Below are 17,478 nucleotides of genomic sequence, written 5' to 3' on the forward strand. Positions count from 1 at the left end.
TCATGCTCTCATGCTGCCCAACCGGTTGCAGGAAACTTACACGACTGCGAACCCCTTCAATGACCGATACAGTTTCAAGCCACATTAGCAGCTGCGCTTGTGGTGTAGTCAGACTCTGCTTCCGGCCACCGAGCGTGACGGACGCGGGATCATGAGCTCCGGCGGAGCGGCGATTGCGGCCCTTGCTGGCCGCGGAAACAGGCTTGTTGCCGACGCAGATAAGGACTACGAGATTGTTCTGCCTACTCTGCCAACAGGACGTGTTGTGTTTAACACGGTGTTTCTGCATGGTGACGTGCGAGCGAGGCCCTACCGGGTGGAAGATTTTCGGGACGCCCTCGCCAACGCTGGTGCGCTCCCCGACGTCGTGGCGTTGGGGGCGTATCAGATAAATCATGTGTGGGCGGTGACGCTCAGCAGTGCTGAAGCCACGAAAAAGCTTGCTGCATTGAAGGAGCTACAAGTGAAAGGACGCCGGTGCATCATTTTCGACCCGGAGGATCAGCAGGTTAAGCTGCGCCTGCATTGGATGCTGCACGGTGTGGCTGACGAAGACATCAGGACTGCTTTCGCGGCGTTCGGAAACGTGACGGAGGTGACGCGGGAGCGTTGGCGCGTCCAAGGGATGAAGGAGAAAGGCTCAACCACCAGGACCGTGCTACTCAAGTTGAAGCCTGGAATGAAGGTGGATGATTTGCCGCACCAGTTGCGAGTAGCCGGTGAGCTGGCCCTCGTGGTTGTGCCCGGGCGACCGATGCAGTGCTTGCGTTGTCACGGCACGGGCCACGTTCGCCGAGATTGCAAGGTTCCCAGGTGTTCCCAGTGCAGGCGCTATGGACACACGGACGCGGACTGCGTCCGTACCTACGCGTCGGCTACCGGTCTCGGAAAGGCGAACGACACCGTGGAACTCATGGACGTCGCCGAGGCGGAGGAAGCAGCGACTGGCACGGACGAGGCGGGCAAGCCGCCTTCGACGCTTGCCACGTGTGTGAGCTCCGAGGATAGCACCAAGGCGGCCGACGAACCAGCGAGCCAACCGCCGACGGTAGACTGCCCCCGCTTTGCTAACGAGACGTCAGGGAACGGGGCCTGCCCAACAGAGCCTGAGGACGTCGAGGCAAAAGAGCCGAGCGAGGACATCCACGAGAAGAGCGGCGCCCGTGCAACTAGCGTCACGCCCCCCGTCACCACACCGGCGAAGCGTCCCCACGACCAGACCAGCCCCGAAGGGGACAAGGTGGTAGCGCCCGGCGTCGAGGAACCCCCTGCAAAGACGGCTCAATCCCGGCGTCCGAAGTTACGGCCGCGCCCAAACCTTTCGGATGACAAGCGTTCCGGCGGCAAGGTACTCCTCGAGCAGGCCGATGTTCTTCTGCCGGATGATACCGGCGGCAACAGTGGCGTCTAGCCGCGCGCTAGACGTGGGAGGTAAGCGCCATGCTGTTGGGTCCTTTCCTTTTAAATTAAAATGGCTCCCGCCTCTCCCTTTAAAGTCGCTACGCTGAATGTACGAGGCCTGGCGACTAGGAAAAAACAAGGTCAGGTGTATCGACTTATTACGGAGCGCGAGATAGATGTATTGGCCGTGCAAGAGACGAAAGTGGACGGCAACGAAGGAACCGACAGCATGGTGCTGCGTTTCACGACTAGATTTTTTGCTGTCGTCAGTCATGCAGTGGGGACATCTGCTGGTTGCGTGCTCTTTGTAAAGAAGATCCCGGGGCTAGAGGTGCAAGCATATTTTTCGTGTGTGTCTGGCCGGTGTATTGTCCTTGACTTTTCCCTGAATAGCATTGAGTGGCGCATTGTTGTCGTGTATGCACCGAATGGGGTAGAGGAAAGAGTTGCTTTTTTCCAAAGCCTCCTAGAACGCGTTTGCACGGAAAGGCAGCTCATCGTCTTAGGTGACTTCAATTGTGTCCTAAATGCTCGCGATAAGTCAAGCATCCGGGGGTTTCGAGACAGGAGCACTGAAGTGTTGATCAGAATTATTGATAACGGAAACCTCGAAGATGTGGCTGAATGTCTTGAGGGTGCGCGGGCAGTGAAGTTCACCCATTTTCAGGGCTCAAGCCATGCACGGCTGGACCGCATTTATACATCAGTTGACCTTGCCCCTGTATGCAGCCAGTACGAAGTTGTGGGAGTGTCCTTCTCAGACCACTGTTTAGTTGAGTGCTGCCTCGGAAGTGTCAATCGAAGCAAGGCATTTTCATGGGAAATGTGGAAGCTAAACAACACGCTTCTTCGCGACGATGTCTACTACCGAGCAGTAAAGGATGAAATAGGAAAAATAAACCCGTGCAAGAACCTGAAGATATGGCAGCAGTGGGAGTTAAGCAAAGAATCTTTAAAAATCAAAGCAATAGAAAGGGCCACTTGTATACGGTATAAGGAAAAACAAGACGAAGCTGAGTTCAAGGCACTACTGGAAACGTTGCTGAAGCAGGAATGCAAGGCGCCTGGGAAATGGATTGAAGATGTCAGGAAAACCAAGCAAAAGATAGAACTCATGGAAGAACGGCGTTATCGCGGAGCACTGGTGAGGGCGAGGGCGGAAGACACAGCTGCTGGCGAAGCGCCATCAAAACGTGCTCTCGGTTTAGAAAAAGCCTACGCTGAAAGTAATCATATCGATAAAATAGAATGGGGGGGTATCTTATCGGCAGACAATGACCACATCGAAGCAGCCTTTACACAATTCTACCAGAGGCTTTTTTCGTGGCATCCGGCAGATGCAGTTGCATTTAAGCATCAGTTTCTTGGTGCAATGCCACGGCTGGACGAAGAAAGGAAAAAGAAAATGGAACTAGAAATAACTGAAAACGAAGTAGGGCGTGCGATAGATGAATTAAACCTCGGAAAATCACCAGGACCAGATGGATTCAGTGCGGCATTTTATAAAGAATTTAAGCATGAAATTGCCCCGGTGCTATGTAGAATGTTTAACGAAGCCTATGGAATAAACTTTTTGCCTCCGTCTTTTGGGACCTCCCATACGGTACTCATACCGAAAACTGATGATATAGAGAAATTAAAATCTGTTACCGCATATCGACCGATAGCACTCACTAATGTCGACTACAAAATTTTTATGAAGGTATTGGCGCGAAGACTACAGACAGTGATAAAGGAAATTGTTGGACCCCACCAGACATGTGGAATAAAAGGGCGATCAATTTTTTCCAACATTCACAAAGCACGCAGTGTACTTGAAACCTGCGATGCAATTAATGGGCGGGTGGCCATGCTTCAGATTGATCTCGAAAAAGCTTTTGATTGTGTTTCTCATGAAATCTTGTTTTCCGTTTTAGACCATGTGAATGTCGGTTCAGTTATCCGCAAGGGTGTAGCCATGGCGTATCGAAACTGCACGACAAGATTGATTGTTAACAAGTGCTTGGGGGCCCCCATTAGCGTGCAGCGTTCGGTGCGTCAGGGCTGCCCCCTCAGCCCTCTCTTATTTTGTATTTACATCGAAACACTGTGTAGGAAAATATTAGAAGACAATAGTATTAATGGCTTTAGGTTGCAAGCTGCTGAAGTTAAGCTGTTGGCGTATGCTGACGACGTTGCTGTATTCACGGTTGATCAGGAGAGCATAAGCGAAGCTGTCGGGTGTGTACGCGAGTTCAGCGAAGTCACCGGTAGCGGGGTTAATTGGTCCAAATGCCTCGGACTCTGGCATGGATGGTGGCCATCCCACCCGGACCATTTTGCCAACGTACCGTGGACGACGACACCGGGCAAGTATTTGGGCATTCCGCTCGATGCTTATCGTGAAAGCGAGGAGTATTGGAAACAGCAAACGAAAGAAGCACGTGACAGAGCTGGAAAATGGAAAGGCACCAACCTCTCCATTTTCGCCAGAGCTACAGTCTGCAACCTGTTTTTTATTAGCAAGCTCTGGTATGTGATGCAGGTTTTGCATTGCTCTCGGGTGCACATTCAGAAGTTACACCGGATTTTTGCCGTCTTTATATGGGCTTCCGAATGGGAACGTTGCAGCAGAACGAACCTGTTCCGGCGGGTAAAAGACGGGGGGTTGGGGCTAGGGCACCTCTTTTTAAGGCAGCTGGTGAACCGTTTTTTGTTTTTTCGCGACGTCTCAGACCCGTTCTTGCGCACCGTGTGCCAGGTCAGGCTGCGGCGTTTGCTGCCCGAGTTTGTTGTTACCACAGAAGAGCTCTCGGGTGGAATTTTTGGTTACTACAAAGAGATTGTTGCAAGTGTTAGGTTTCTTTCAGCGCGTTTTTCTAGCGATTATTTGTATAAAACTAAAAGAAAGAAGTTGTACCATGATCTTTGTGATATTGTTTTCCCAGAGCCTATGTACAGGGCCTTGTACAGTGGAGGTCCTGGAGCTGATGTTTTAAAAAGGGTAAAGAAAATGCAGGTGCCACCAGGAGTAAAGACCTTCTTTTTTAAATTACACACCGGGACACTCCCAGTTAAAAAGTTTTTGGAAGGAAAGGATTTCTTTTTACCGTGGGGATCGAACTGCTTAATTTGTAAACAGCCCGAAACAATAGACCATGTTTTTTTGCATTGCTGGGAAGGGGTTTATTTTTGGGATGTGTTACAAAGGACAATAAAGAAAGAGCTACCACTTGACGCGCAGGGAATTCGTTATTTAAGCACAGACAATGAGGATGGGGTACCATTTGATCTCATAATGCTCTTGGGCCTCCACAGTATATGGCGCTCCAGAATGGCAGGCTATTATTGTGACAAAGACGCACGACCTGCCCGCATTTATTTTCGGGAAAGAATGGACTGCTTTCTGGCCATCCAGAAAGCAACTGCGGAGCCTCCCGAGTGGCTCTCGAGGCTAGAGCCGCTCTGTAGGCTTCGTGAATTTTAGTATGACGAAGCCAGACTCATGATGGCTGACCACGACAGTGTCCTATGTACATAGCGTTTTGTGTGTTTTTTGTTGAGTGTTTTTTTGTGTAAATGTTATGTGTCGCAGCCAGGCAATAAAGAAAAAAAAAAAAAAAAAGCGCTTGTGGTGTAGTGGTTATCACATCCGCCTAACACGCGGAAGGTCCCATGTTCGATCCCTGGCAGGCACATGTCCTTTTTCTTTTTTGCTCGGCAGTCTGCAGCCTTGAAGGTAAACGCTCATGGCTCTAAAAACAGTGCTGATTGAATTACACGCACTAGCGGAAATTCGTTGGCCTGCGCAGCGTCGGCACTCGATTGCGCGCCGGAGTGCTTCATGCTCTCATGCTGCCCAACCGGTTGCAGGAAACTGACACGACTGCGAACCCCTTCATTGATTGATACATTTCGCTCAGGAACTAAGATATGGCGGTGCTTTCGTCGCTACCGTCATTAGAACCTAACCATGACTTCCTTTTGCGTAATGACACGTGCTGCATGCCCCGTAGTTGAAGGCAGCGTTAGGTGTTGCGAGAGCTGCAGCTTTACCTCCATGAGTTACAGCGTCGTCGCTAGCGCTTCGCTGTTTCGCATGAAAATTCGTTCGGTACGAATATTCCCCCAGGCAGCTAATTGTCAAGGAAATATTCGATTCGCATTCGTTTGGCTTTCAACGATACGATTCGTACTAAATTCGGTAGCAAAGCTAGACTTCTCGTAATCGATTCGGTTTCGAAGAAGTACTATCCTGACAAGCCTAGCAGAAAAGCATCTCTGTGCTCAAGATCTAGGAGGAAGGGGTGCTTTGTCCAGTGAGGTCTCACTCTCAGGTTAGCCGCCAGACTTCCAAGACGCCTGAGTTAATTCTAGTTGATCATCATGGCAAACGTCCGGAAGCTGATCATTGCAGCATTGAATGTTCGAGTATGTGGGCTCCAGGCAGATACAGCTGCGCCGGCCGTTTGGGGGGCAATTTTCTACTGAAGTCTAAGGCAGAAACTGTCGGTGGCAGAGAGAGGACCCTGCGGTCTTCCTTAGCGGGTTTCAGTCTCTGCGAGTCACACACACCCTTTATTCTTTTTTGGTAGGTTGGTTTTTGTCCCTAAAAAAATCCTGATTCGATCCTTACGTGCCGAGCTGATGAGGAGGGGCGCTGTGTATGTTGCCCCTTTCACTTTCGTAGCGAATCGTGAAGGTTAAGGAAAGCATATGCTTTTAATGATTGGACGAAGTGAGCAGATTTCTTGAGAATATTTGGGCTCTCTCTGAGAGTGATCGTCAAGTTGTTTTCATAAGAGACTTACCTGCGTGTGTGATCCGAACGACCGTACTGGTTCTAGGCAGGAAACCGACAAGAGCCCTGCGGTGTTAACGCGCATCGCTGAAAACGGAGGTTTAATTAATGCTGGGCGGTCTTCCATCTTCAGCTGCATTATAGAAATCTCTCAAGCTCGTCCTGACCGGAATTTTTTTCTATGCGCCCTCCTTAATCGGCGCATTTCGTGCCACGGTAAACCTCTCTGTTTCTCCGATTATTTCATTGTCTTTTCCCGGATTCAAGATTGAGCCCGTAAAAAGTCTTGGATTCAGGGGGGGGGGGGGGGGGGGGGGGCTTTGGAAGCTAAACGCTGCGCTCATAAGAGAGGAAGATACTAAAGAGCTACTGAGAACCGCTCTGGCATCATGTCTATGCATATTCTATTATTTGCAGCATGAAAGGTGTTTATGGGCATTGCCGTTGAGATAAATTCTATACAGTCTTGTCACAAATACACTGCCAAGAAGCTGTAGCTAAAAGGCCTTTGCAACATTCATGATCTTGAATGTGTGCGGAAATTGCCGTCGTAAAACGCCACCTTCAACAGTACGAGGCAAAACGCTTTCCGGGTTTCCGTTTTCGGTCTCGAAGTAATTTTTCTTTGCACTCTGAAGAACCAATTAGTCAGGGCTAGCTTAATGAGTGCCAGCACGCGGCTGTCAAGTGAGTCCTGGAACCCTTTTTAAGCTACAAGTTGGGGTGAAATTATTTTGAACTTAGAAATATAGTGCACCCCCCTCTTTGCCGCTATTTCAAACATGCGGATAGTCCTAAGCACCTTCTATATACCTTCCTAAGCCCGGTTCAGAGGATGAGTGCATGGTGATAAGTCGCCGTTGCACCTTAAGAGAATTCTCTTCTCGGGAAAACAAGGCTGCCCGTTGCCTCCCCTGCTCTTCGCTCTGTACTTAGAACCGCTGTGTACGAGCATTCTGAATAGTGGTCCCGTCGGTGGTTTTATTCTAGAAAACGAGCTCAGGGCATTAGTTTATGCGCATCACCTCTGTTTTTCAGCGGTGTCATGCCAAGAATAGACATAGTTGTTGGTTTAACGGGCAACTTTGGCTCAGTTTCAGCGACACGGATCATACGTTATAAAAGTTATGATTTGCGGTTTGCTTACCAGGTGTTTCAGTGAAGGTGAAAGAATATTTTTGAAAAAAGACTTTTTCAGGTATAAAGGCAGCTTCTGTGGCCCAATAATATCTGAATTGGCAGACATGTAAATAATGTTAACTAGTTAGCAGCTTAATTTCTGATAATTAACTTTCGAACTATAACAGTTAGGCTACTGGTGGAAATTAGAGATTTGTAGCCAGTGGTTAGTTTTCAGAATTTCTAAAACGCGAATGGCTTCGGCGCTGTGGCTTGCCACGATTTATCTATTTCGATTAGTTACGTGCACTGGAACGGTTGTTTTGCCTGCATGAGGTGCGAAAGGGCATGCATTCTGGCACGATCTTAGCAAAACTTGCTGGGCCACAGCGAAGGGGTTATCGTATTTTCGAAATTCTAAAAACCGATATGGCTATCACTAACGACCCGATAAAAATCTCTTATCTTAATCGGTCACCAAAAAATCGCTTATTTTAATCGGTCACCTAACAGGAATAGTGAAAGATTAATTACCAGAAATTATCTAAGCGCCTATGTTGTTAACTTTATTCGCCTGTTTTTTAATGTCCGCCAAACCAGGTATCGTTATGCCTCATAAGCCGTCTTCATACCTCAAAAGCCTATTTATAAAAATTCCGGTTCACCTTCGCTGAAGCACCTGGTATATCGGTCAACACCACTGAATATGACCGTGCAGCATGAACGCGTAACCTTCCCAAGTACCATTGCGTCTTATTAAATGCATGTAAACGTAGAATGCATTACTGGAAGGCACATGTGCCAAATCTACACTGTTACGCTCAGACATTTCTCCCCCACGGTCTTCCGATATTTTGGCGATGCCCGATAATCGGTTTCTGTCCTCAGAAATTTATTATGTCATGCGCATTATTGATAGTGCTACACAAAATAGTGCTAGAAAATCGTAGTGCTAGACATAGTAACCTTCCTGGTGGTGCAAGGCCTCCAGGAAATGAAAATTGGTTTTTAGAGAAAGGAAATGACGCTGTATCTGTCTCATATATCGGCGGACACCAGAACCGCGCCGTAAGGGAAGGGATAAAGAAAGAAGTGAAAGAAGAAAGCAATAAAGAGGTGCCGTAGTGGAGGGCTCCGGAATAATTTCGACCACCTGGGGATCTTTAACGTGCACTGACATCGCACAGCACACGGGCGCCCTAGCGAGAAATGGGCGCCTTAGCGTTTCTCTTCCTCAGGAAGGTCACTACCACAATTTGGGAGAAGTGCTCGCGTGGCGCACAGTAGGTTTTCTTTTTCTAGCAAAAGGCTTGTGTCCGGAGAGGTTGGGGCCAGTTGAACGGGACGTGGAGGTGTTCAGTCGTGACTTACTCTATTCACCAAGGCTTGTGTGGGGTGTGCACTTCGACGAACCATTGTACCCCGTACTGTGAGGGAACATTTTTCAGTTTTCTCCTGAATTTCCTGAGCCGACCTCTCGGAGTTAAGAGCATGCCGCAGGCTACGTATTGCACCAGAGGAGCCTATGAGAATGCTAAGGTGAGTTTTAGTGGGCAAAAGGTTTGGGAAGAGGCTGCTTAACACTTCCTGAATGGCCAACAGCTCCACCTGTATCGACGGGCAGACAGCAGAGCAAGCGCATCAGCAGGTTGCTATATATGCTAATATTTGAGGAAAAACGATAGCCGTAGTTGAGAGATGCTCGCTCTCACTGACGTCGACATACGTCACGTATCGCCGGAGAGAGTTTTCACTCGCAGATGAGGCGTCATCACCCACCACCCTAGACTCACTCAGGTGTCCAGCGGATCGTGTGTGTGTGCACGTCATAGTCCGATTGCCCGTATAGCTTAATAATAAAGCTGATTGTTATTGCTGATTGTGTCACTAGTCAAGCCAGACTGAACGGTGCAGTCATGCTTCATGGAAACAGCTGGGCTTAAGGGAATGCTGACGATGCGCCCATCCATCTTGGAAAACAAAATACAGTTGTCAAAATGTGTTTCAGGCGAATTCACTGTCAAGGAAAAGGTTGGTAGAGCGACTTGCGTTTTTTAGGCGTACTGTTGCGTGGCATTTCAATAACTGCAAGGCTAAGTGAACGATAAGAAGACGGCTACGAAATAATACCTACTGTGTCAGCAATCGGGCACGAGATAAAAGCTCTTGAGCTGTAACTCTTATCATTGCTCTTATGTACACTTATAAGCACTTGCCTGTTCTAAGAGGTTCTTGACTTTTTCCACTTTCCATAGCGCAAGTTTATGGTGGAATCTAATTTTAAGCACCTGCGCCAAGTTTTGTGCATGATTTATGGAGCTAATTTCGTTCTCTTTCTAGCTTGTTTTGTGCATTGAAGAACTGAGACAAATCATTTCACGCCAGTTACCAGTTATATTTCAGTATCTTCTTAATGAGAATGTTACATTTGATACAGACATTATCATTCAATTATTATATTACTCAACTCGATTACTTTTTTTATGATTCTCATGCTTATAAGAATACAATGTAGTCCCTGAATCACTGTTGTTTTGCTTGCTAACTGGCTTAAAGCGACAATGGCTATGCCGATGCTATGTCTCTTTATTCTGGTATCGCTCCCGCCACGAAACCTCATGAAATTGAGTCCGCCTCGCCATTTACGACTCCCTCCAAATCTTCTAGGCTACTAGAAAACCCACCGCAGATAAAGAAATGCTAAATTTGAAATTAATGTGAAGATTTAATCCGGGTTATTAAAAAAAGTATCTAGGGTTTAGTTGTAGTAACTTCATTTGTAGCCTGCTGTCTGAAGCCGATGGGTATCAACGCAGGTTAATGCCTGCATTTTTTACTTACTATCCTGATACAAAAAAATAGTGGGCAGTCGGACGCGCAACAATTCTTCCAAAGAAGTTTAATTCATCGTCGGTCATGACGTCTATATTACCACTGAAATGAATGTTTCTGCTCTAAACCGAGGCTTCACGCCTGCGTCAGAGTTCTCCCGGGGAGTGAACCCTTACAAAAATTTCTTTAGGTAGTCCATAGACTTCTGTCTATAGAGTCTATAGACTCTCCATAGACAAACCGTAGAGAAGTCTATAGGCAATACAAATCCTATAGACAGTCTATAGACCGTCTATTGATTTATGGCCGTGCACTTTTAGTAGACCTTTACCTATAGACAGTATATAGGCTATGAATAGACAAAGAAATATCTATAGGAAGGCATTAGAGGCTGTAAGTAGTCTATAGACCCTTTCTGTAAGGGAAGGTAGGCGGAGGTCGGCTCGAGCGTGGCGGTGGGTCGGTTGGCAGCCCCAAGCTAAAGGGGCTGGGTGGGTAGGTGCGTGGTGTTTCTGTTCTTCGATGCAACACGACGACGGGTAGACAGGTGCCAATATTTTCGCGTCCTCTCGGTACTGAAACCTGAATCGACTTGGAAGAGCGGATCAAAAAGCGAAGCCGCATGAGAGCTGCACATCGCAAACACAGTGTGCTTCAACCTCGCAAAAATCATGCGCGGGCGTTTTTGCGCAACCGAGAGGCATAGTAACGCACTACTTTCTAAGCCGAACACGCATGTGGTGCACATGCTGTTTTAATGCGAATAAGGGATGGAAATCGCAGAATAATTACTTCTCGAGGGGCTGGCTTCCTTATCACCTTCGCTAGTATATAAGGAAGCGATATGCAGGAGGGTAAATGCGCATTTTTTTTAATTGTGTTGTACCCTCGTTTTTTCGTGCCTATGATATCGGTTGTTCACGTAGTATAATTTGAAACTGTCCTACTATTTAAATACGTGCAGTGCAAAGACTGGTTTCGTCTGGCCAATAGAAAAATAATAGAAAGAACAATCACATACGTAGCGATGTGCACACGAACACAAACAATGCAACTTTACGATAGAAGTTGCGCTTCTGCTATCAATAAACAAAAATAATGATTAAAACCGATCGTTCCAGCCCCACAGCTGCTGCTGCAGTTGATAGAATACTTATGAAGATATGCGATAATACGAAGAAAATGTTTTTTTCTGAAGGCCACGCCGTTGCCTGTGATGCGGGATAGTTTCTGTTTGCTGGAGTATTTTATTATATTGGCATAGCCCGGCATGTAAGCGTCGGCTACTTCTGAAAGCTTTGCTTCTCTCCACAAGGCCGAGCTTCTTCACGAGGCTCCCTTTTGCGTCATTTGAATTGAATATAAGACGAGGCCGTCTGGGCAGTAACGCTTCATATGACGTAATTCAACACCGAGAGTTTCGCAATCGTACGCCCTCTCAGTAAGACCAACCGGTTGCAGAAACCGGACAGCACTGCGAACTCCATCGACGACCTTCTCATTGTAAGTCAGCGACGCACAGCTGTGCTTGTGGTGTAGTGGTTATCACATCCGCCTAACACGCGGAAGGTCCCAGGTTCGATCCCTGGCAGGCACACGGTTATTTTTTTTTCCGAAGTGTCATCATTAATTTCTTGCAAATCTAGACTACATGGAACAGCTAATTGTCTACTTTCGTTCCGTAAGTGAGGAATAAATGTACTCAATGACTTCTCAGCGGGTCGATGTTTTGTCCCAGTAATAATTCGGGTTTTGTAAAGCAGAACCTTGCGGTGGAATTGAATGCTGCAGGAACACGTGATGTCAGCGCCCTCAATCAAATGCAAAAATTGGACACCACTGGAGAGTCTGTGCCTGACCTTTGCTTTATAAATGCCCTCTTAAATCTGTCGGTCTTGGCCGGTCGCGTTTTTACGTTCTTGTCCAAAAAAATTCAGTCAGCCCTTGGCCGAGGTATTCTAACGGCTTCAGCGCGCGCTAAGGCTTTACTGAGAAGCGCTGCGTAGCAGTTTCATGCATTTTTCTCCTGCATTAAGAAGTGTAGTAAAGAGCTTAAATTAGCAGTTGATTGGAGTGCCGCAATAATACATGGTTTGAGACTACCCCATCTGTTACAGAGACTAGAAACCACTGAGTACTTCATTCATTAACGGCGTATTGAAAATCGGTTTCGGAAACTGTGCTTGTGGAGCAGTCTTCTCCTTTGCAAATAAGCAATTTCAAAAATAGCAACAGCAAATAGGAATAGCAAAGCAATTCCAAGAGTACCAATGCAATAGCCGTCGCTGAACCGGAATAAATGAAATATCGAAACTCAGACAGGTACTTTAATGCTTCCGATCTTGTGCGCCGATATCGGGCAGGCATCTGAACCTCAACTCTTTCATGATGTGGCTGAAAAATTCCTGAAAGTACGATCTTAGTTATCTAGCATTGTCATCAACACATCATTCATTCATTCACTTATTCATTCATTCATTCACTCATTCATTCTAGATCATCAAACCGTTATTTTCATGTGTCTGTGATTATGACCTTATTGCAATACCCTTACATATTTTTATTGCTTATTATTGCTTCTCCTGATTAATTACCATTTATTGTTAGTATCACTGATTCTTAGTCATTGTTTTTCCATTTACTGTTAGCATTTTCTGGCTGTCCATTCGTTCTCTACGTTTTGAATCACTTACTTCGTGTCGGAGCTGTTATTTGTGGTTCATTATAGAGCTAGTTGTAGCCTAATTTCCGCCCCTTGCCAAAAAGAGCAGCCGGCGCCTCTGCCAGGCAAGAACCTCTTTCTTCATGTCCCAGTAATCAAAACAAAAAATAATATGAAGCCAATGGTGAGTGGTCGCCACATGCGCATAACACAGGGAAGGTTCCAGGATCGACCCTTGGTAGTGAGAAAGATTTGCCCTGTGCCTTTAAGTTCTCCTGTCTTTATCTTAAATGAGAACTTAAAAACTTTTTTTAATGGCGTCTTTGCGACGAAAGGAGTCATCTAGCTAAAATGCGATGCGATGTTCGAACTGCACAATGTTGGAATTTCTAGTTGAGAACCTCAACTCTCTATAGGAGCAGTCTGAACGAAAACATGCAGAACAAAATATGTCAACCTACTTCTTAGGTTTTAAATGCTTCTAGAAAATGCTGCTTGGCGTTGCGCGTATTCATTTTCGCGCGTTGCAGAAAGCGTAGGACATTCACTTGCACCGCGAGTATTTCTTGCCATTGTTCGTACAACTTGAATGCTAAGTTACATATCAAGAAAAGTTATCATTTTACTTCTCCTTCCACCAAGGCTGATGCACTTTGCCAAGGCACTTTTTAGTACCGAAAAAAAGAAAAGATGGAAATTGGCGAGAATACCTTTTAGCCCAAGATGCCGTTCAGTTTTTCTGGAAAATGAAGTATGAATGAATGAATGAATGAATGAATGAATGAATGAATGAATGAATGAATGAATGAATGAATGAATGAATGAATGAATGAATGAAACCTTCCGCCTGCTTAAATACAATGACAGGTTCAAGCTTCTGCGTTCGAATTTTTTTCATATCTTTTTAGCTCTACGGTGATTTCCTGCATCTCAAATGTCGCAGCTGTCTCATATAATTCCATTAGATGCGTGGCCCAGAACAGCGTTCGTTCATCTCTTCGTGCTCTTTCTTTGTAGAATGCATGATTTTGTCTACGGGGTTTAACGTCCCAGAGCAACTCACGCTGTGAGGGACACGGGAGTGGAGGGCTCCGGATAATTTTGACAACCTGAGGTCTTTTAGCGTGCGCTGACATAGCACAATACACGAAACCTCTCAAACAATTCGCCTCCATCGAAATGTGACCGCCGCTGCAGGGATCGAACCGGCATCTTTCGAATCAGTAGCCGAGCACCATAACCACTGAGCCTCCTTGCCGGCTACCGTACAGTGCATAAAGCAACGAATGAAAATCTTGTCATGGTCCTAGCTCCTGCGTTCGTAATCTTTAATTCCTTTGTAGTTTTTCCGTGATTTTTTTTGTATCTGAAATAACAGCGCTGTCTTCTATACTTGAGTTGGATATGTGACCGAGGACCTCTCTTTTATTTTCTTGATATTTTTTTTGTTTTATAATGCTCGCAGCAACGAGTGAATATCCTTTGAGGGTCTCAGATTCTGGATTCGGTTTTTTTTTATTCATTTGTTGCTTTGGGGTGATTTTTTTGCATTTTAGATGTTACAACTCCCTTCTATACTTCAGTACGATGTCTCGCGCATAACCGCTTTTGTTCACATCAGTACGATGTCTCGCCCATAACTGCTTTTGTTCACATCTTCATGCTCTCTCTTTTTACAGTGCACGCAACAACTACTGAGTATCGCTGAAGGAAGGATTCTCTGGGTTTTGCGAAAATTATGCTGTTGTCCTAAGAACAAATGGTGCATTACAGACGCTTCTCTATGCTATTTGCTATTTTGTCTGGTTCGACCTTGACTTGTTTTGGTGGGTAGCGCAGTCAAACTGTCGCTTGCTCTCTGTCAGACCTGACTAAAGCACATCTCACTTTTTCACGTGACCTTTGTAAATCACTCATTATCAGTCATTAGTGCTGAAATTTCGGCAAATACAATTCAATTGAAGTTCATAGACGTGCATTGTCACAGAAAGAATGCACAGATGGAACGGGGCACTACAAGAGCAGACGGAACAATCGCTGGCTCGCAAGGGAATTTTTATTGTAAAATATGGGCCTAATGCACATTTGTTACTTCTGTGTAGGTAGTACGTACATACTGAATGAGTTTTCTTATTGAATTCTCAGTGGTGAGTGCTTGCTCCGAGGACTCTGTGCGCTGTTCCCTTGTTGCTCTCACTCATTGCTGTTGTGATGCTTACACGGTATTTCATGCAGTCTGTGTTTTCGTTTACAAGAAAACTTAATCACGTTGTTGCTGCAAATGTTTATTGACCAAACTGAGTATGAACTCCGTGGTTCATATCGTGTGCCCCTATTTCAGTATTCCTTTCGTCAAAGCTGCTACGGCGGCCCTGTCTGGTCCTCAGGTTCTTCGTTGAGCAGAGCGGTCTCGCACTGCTTAGGTTTAGAGGATATGACCTCGTTTTTCTTGTCAGGTTTAGACGATATGGCTTTTTTTTTATCTGTTGCGTGAATAACATGTGGTATAGAGATCCGGAATTCCTCCACAGTGCCAAAATTCTGGCCTATAAAGTTCTGAGTACCAGGTGTGTGCTGATCTGGGGGTGTGAAAGGTGTGGTTTGTATCCTTCTTAATGTTATTTCTTTGTCCTTGCTTAATACTTCCGAATGTTTAGGCAATTATGATTGTTGGAGCATGTAGTTCTGTGGGATTTCAGCAAAAGGTGTAGAGTGGCACATCATAGTTGTGATCAATCTGCGACAATGCTCGGGGTAGTAATTCATGGGCGAGGTTCGTGGGAAAGCTCGTTGCCCTATAGGCGTCCAGGGAATTCTATTACGAACAGCGCGAATGTCACGCTCTACTTCATATCTTTGTTTTCTTTCTGGGGCATAACTAGCCGCCTTTTCTGGGCACGCCTTCTTTGCAACGCTGCTTATACCGGCTTTTTCCGTTATCGGCGCCGAAGAATTGGACAATTAGGAAGCACCCTTCTGCCTTTTCCTAAAAAAAAGACAATATCGCCTACTTCGCGACTACAAAGATAAGTTAATATTTTTAGTGCTGCCCTAATCCCTGAGGTATGCATTTCTTTAGTTTACTACTAAATATCAAGATTAATTAAGACGTTACTATAATACGTGTTTCGCACTTAAGTTATTGGACAGTCGCAACAAACTGCAGCCGACGTGGTATAATTTTTAATGCTGAGCTTTACGCCCTGTAAGTGGCAAAAAAAAATTAATGATAACATTTCGTCACTCATATTTTTTTATATGCGCACTGAATTCATTTCAGTTTGTGTCTCCGTAAACTGATCACGCCTCACACTTATACATGCACTGCTTGACTAGGTTTTTTTTTTTTTGAAAATTGTCCCAAAGTCTCCGCTTTGTAAGTAGTATTTGCGTGTCCCATGCGACTAGGCACACTGATATCTAAATTGATTTGATCAACAAAAACAATGTCGCAAAAAGGCGCAATTTTGGATACGGGGTGGATACAGTAGAGAGGCCAGGACGTCATGAAAAAGCATGGCTCATGCACACTGATACTGAAAAAAAAAGAAAAGAAACCCAAAAGTAGCCTACAGCTCTCCATGGGTCCTTACAACATCAAAACAAAGCTGCAGCTATGGTACGGAAGTCCTAATGCCCGCCTTGGCCCGCGTCTGCACCTGCTGTTAGAGCGGTGCAGCACACAGCAGTTATCTCAATTGTAGCTTTGTTTGCTCTCCATTGCGCTATTGCCAGATTTTACCTCAATAACACTGATACCTTTTAGACCTCGAATTCTCGGGAAACCCGAATTTTCGTAGTGTCAGTTATACTTAACACCTTGTGGGGAAAGTCGACGCAAGGGTTTGCCCTAAGTTGAGCAGTGTCTTGCACAAAAATGCGTTGATTTTACTTCCAGAGCCCGACTGCGAAGCTTGGCAGTGCCAGCCGTGGCCGTGCAGCGCTAGTGTGCGTTTTCAATCTCAGGGGGCGTTAGCTCTCCAAGCGCTGTCCCAGGAGACGACCGTGTCGCAACGTACGTGCGGTTTGCCGGCCTTCAACCGGTCGCAGAAGTAGGGCGCTGCCGGAGATAGCGTTCACAACGCTTTCCTTCAAAACGCATGTTGACAGCTGTGCTTGTGGTGTAGTGGTTATCACATCCGCCTAACACGCGGAAGGTCCCAGGTTCGATCCCTGGCAGGCACACGACTCTTTTTTTTATTTTAAAAAACATCTTAGTACTTGCATTAGAGCTCACGGCCATGCAGTTGCTACTTTGGCCCGCATTTTTTGTGGCATGCGGAGAGCTCTCAATCAATCGTCATCATCATCACCATCATCATCAGCCTGACTGCCCCCACTACAGAGCAAAGGCCTCTCCCATATATATCCAATTAACCTTGTCCTTTGCCAGCTGCGGAAAAAGTAGCCCCGCAAACTTCTTAATCTCATTCACCCACGTAACTTTCTGCCGCCCCTTGCTACGCTTGCCTCTCCTTGCCACTCCGTTACCCTTAAGAACCAACGGTTATCTTTCCTTCGCATTGCATGTATGCAATGCCAAGCCCATTTCTTCTTGATTTCGACAAGGATGTCATCAACACGCGTTTGTTCCCTCGCCCACTCTGTCCACCTCCGCTCACTTAACATTACACGTATCATTTTTCTTTCCATAGCTCGCTGCGTTGTCCTTAACTTGAGCTGA

At 46.1% G+C, this 17,478-nt stretch overlaps 1 protein-coding gene and 3 non-coding genes across 4 annotated transcripts; all 4 read left to right on the plus strand.

Moving 5' to 3' along the window:
- The first annotated feature begins 119 nt into the window (after positions 1–119).
- On the plus strand, positions 120–3,754 carry LOC144128128 (uncharacterized). Its single transcript, XM_077661217.1, has one exon. The coding sequence runs from the start codon at positions 152–154 to the stop codon at positions 1,409–1,411; it is 1,260 nt and encodes a 419-aa protein (XP_077517343.1). The 5' UTR covers positions 120–151; the 3' UTR covers positions 1,412–3,754.
- A 1,251-nt stretch (positions 3,755–5,005) lies between these two features.
- On the plus strand, positions 5,006–5,078 carry TRNAV-AAC (transfer RNA valine (anticodon AAC)). The gene has a single exon. It is a non-coding gene; the product is annotated as a tRNA-Val (tRNA).
- Positions 5,079–11,656: 6,578 nt separating this feature from the next.
- TRNAV-AAC (transfer RNA valine (anticodon AAC)) lies at positions 11,657–11,729 on the plus strand. The gene has a single exon. It is a non-coding gene; the product is annotated as a tRNA-Val (tRNA).
- A 5,177-nt stretch (positions 11,730–16,906) lies between these two features.
- Positions 16,907–16,979, plus strand: TRNAV-AAC (transfer RNA valine (anticodon AAC)). The gene has a single exon. It is a non-coding gene; the product is annotated as a tRNA-Val (tRNA).
- Positions 16,980–17,478: the final 499 nt, after the last annotated feature.

The sequence above is a fragment of the Amblyomma americanum genome, chromosome 4 (assembly GCF_052857255.1).
Source record: "Amblyomma americanum isolate KBUSLIRL-KWMA chromosome 4, ASM5285725v1, whole genome shotgun sequence".
Lineage (NCBI taxonomy): Eukaryota > Metazoa > Arthropoda > Arachnida > Ixodida > Ixodidae > Amblyomma > Amblyomma americanum.

Coding starts and splice junctions, on each gene's coding strand:
- LOC144128128 (XM_077661217.1), top strand. CDS start 152: ATGAGCTCCGGCGGAGCGGCGATTGCGGCCCTTGCTGGCCGCGGAAAC.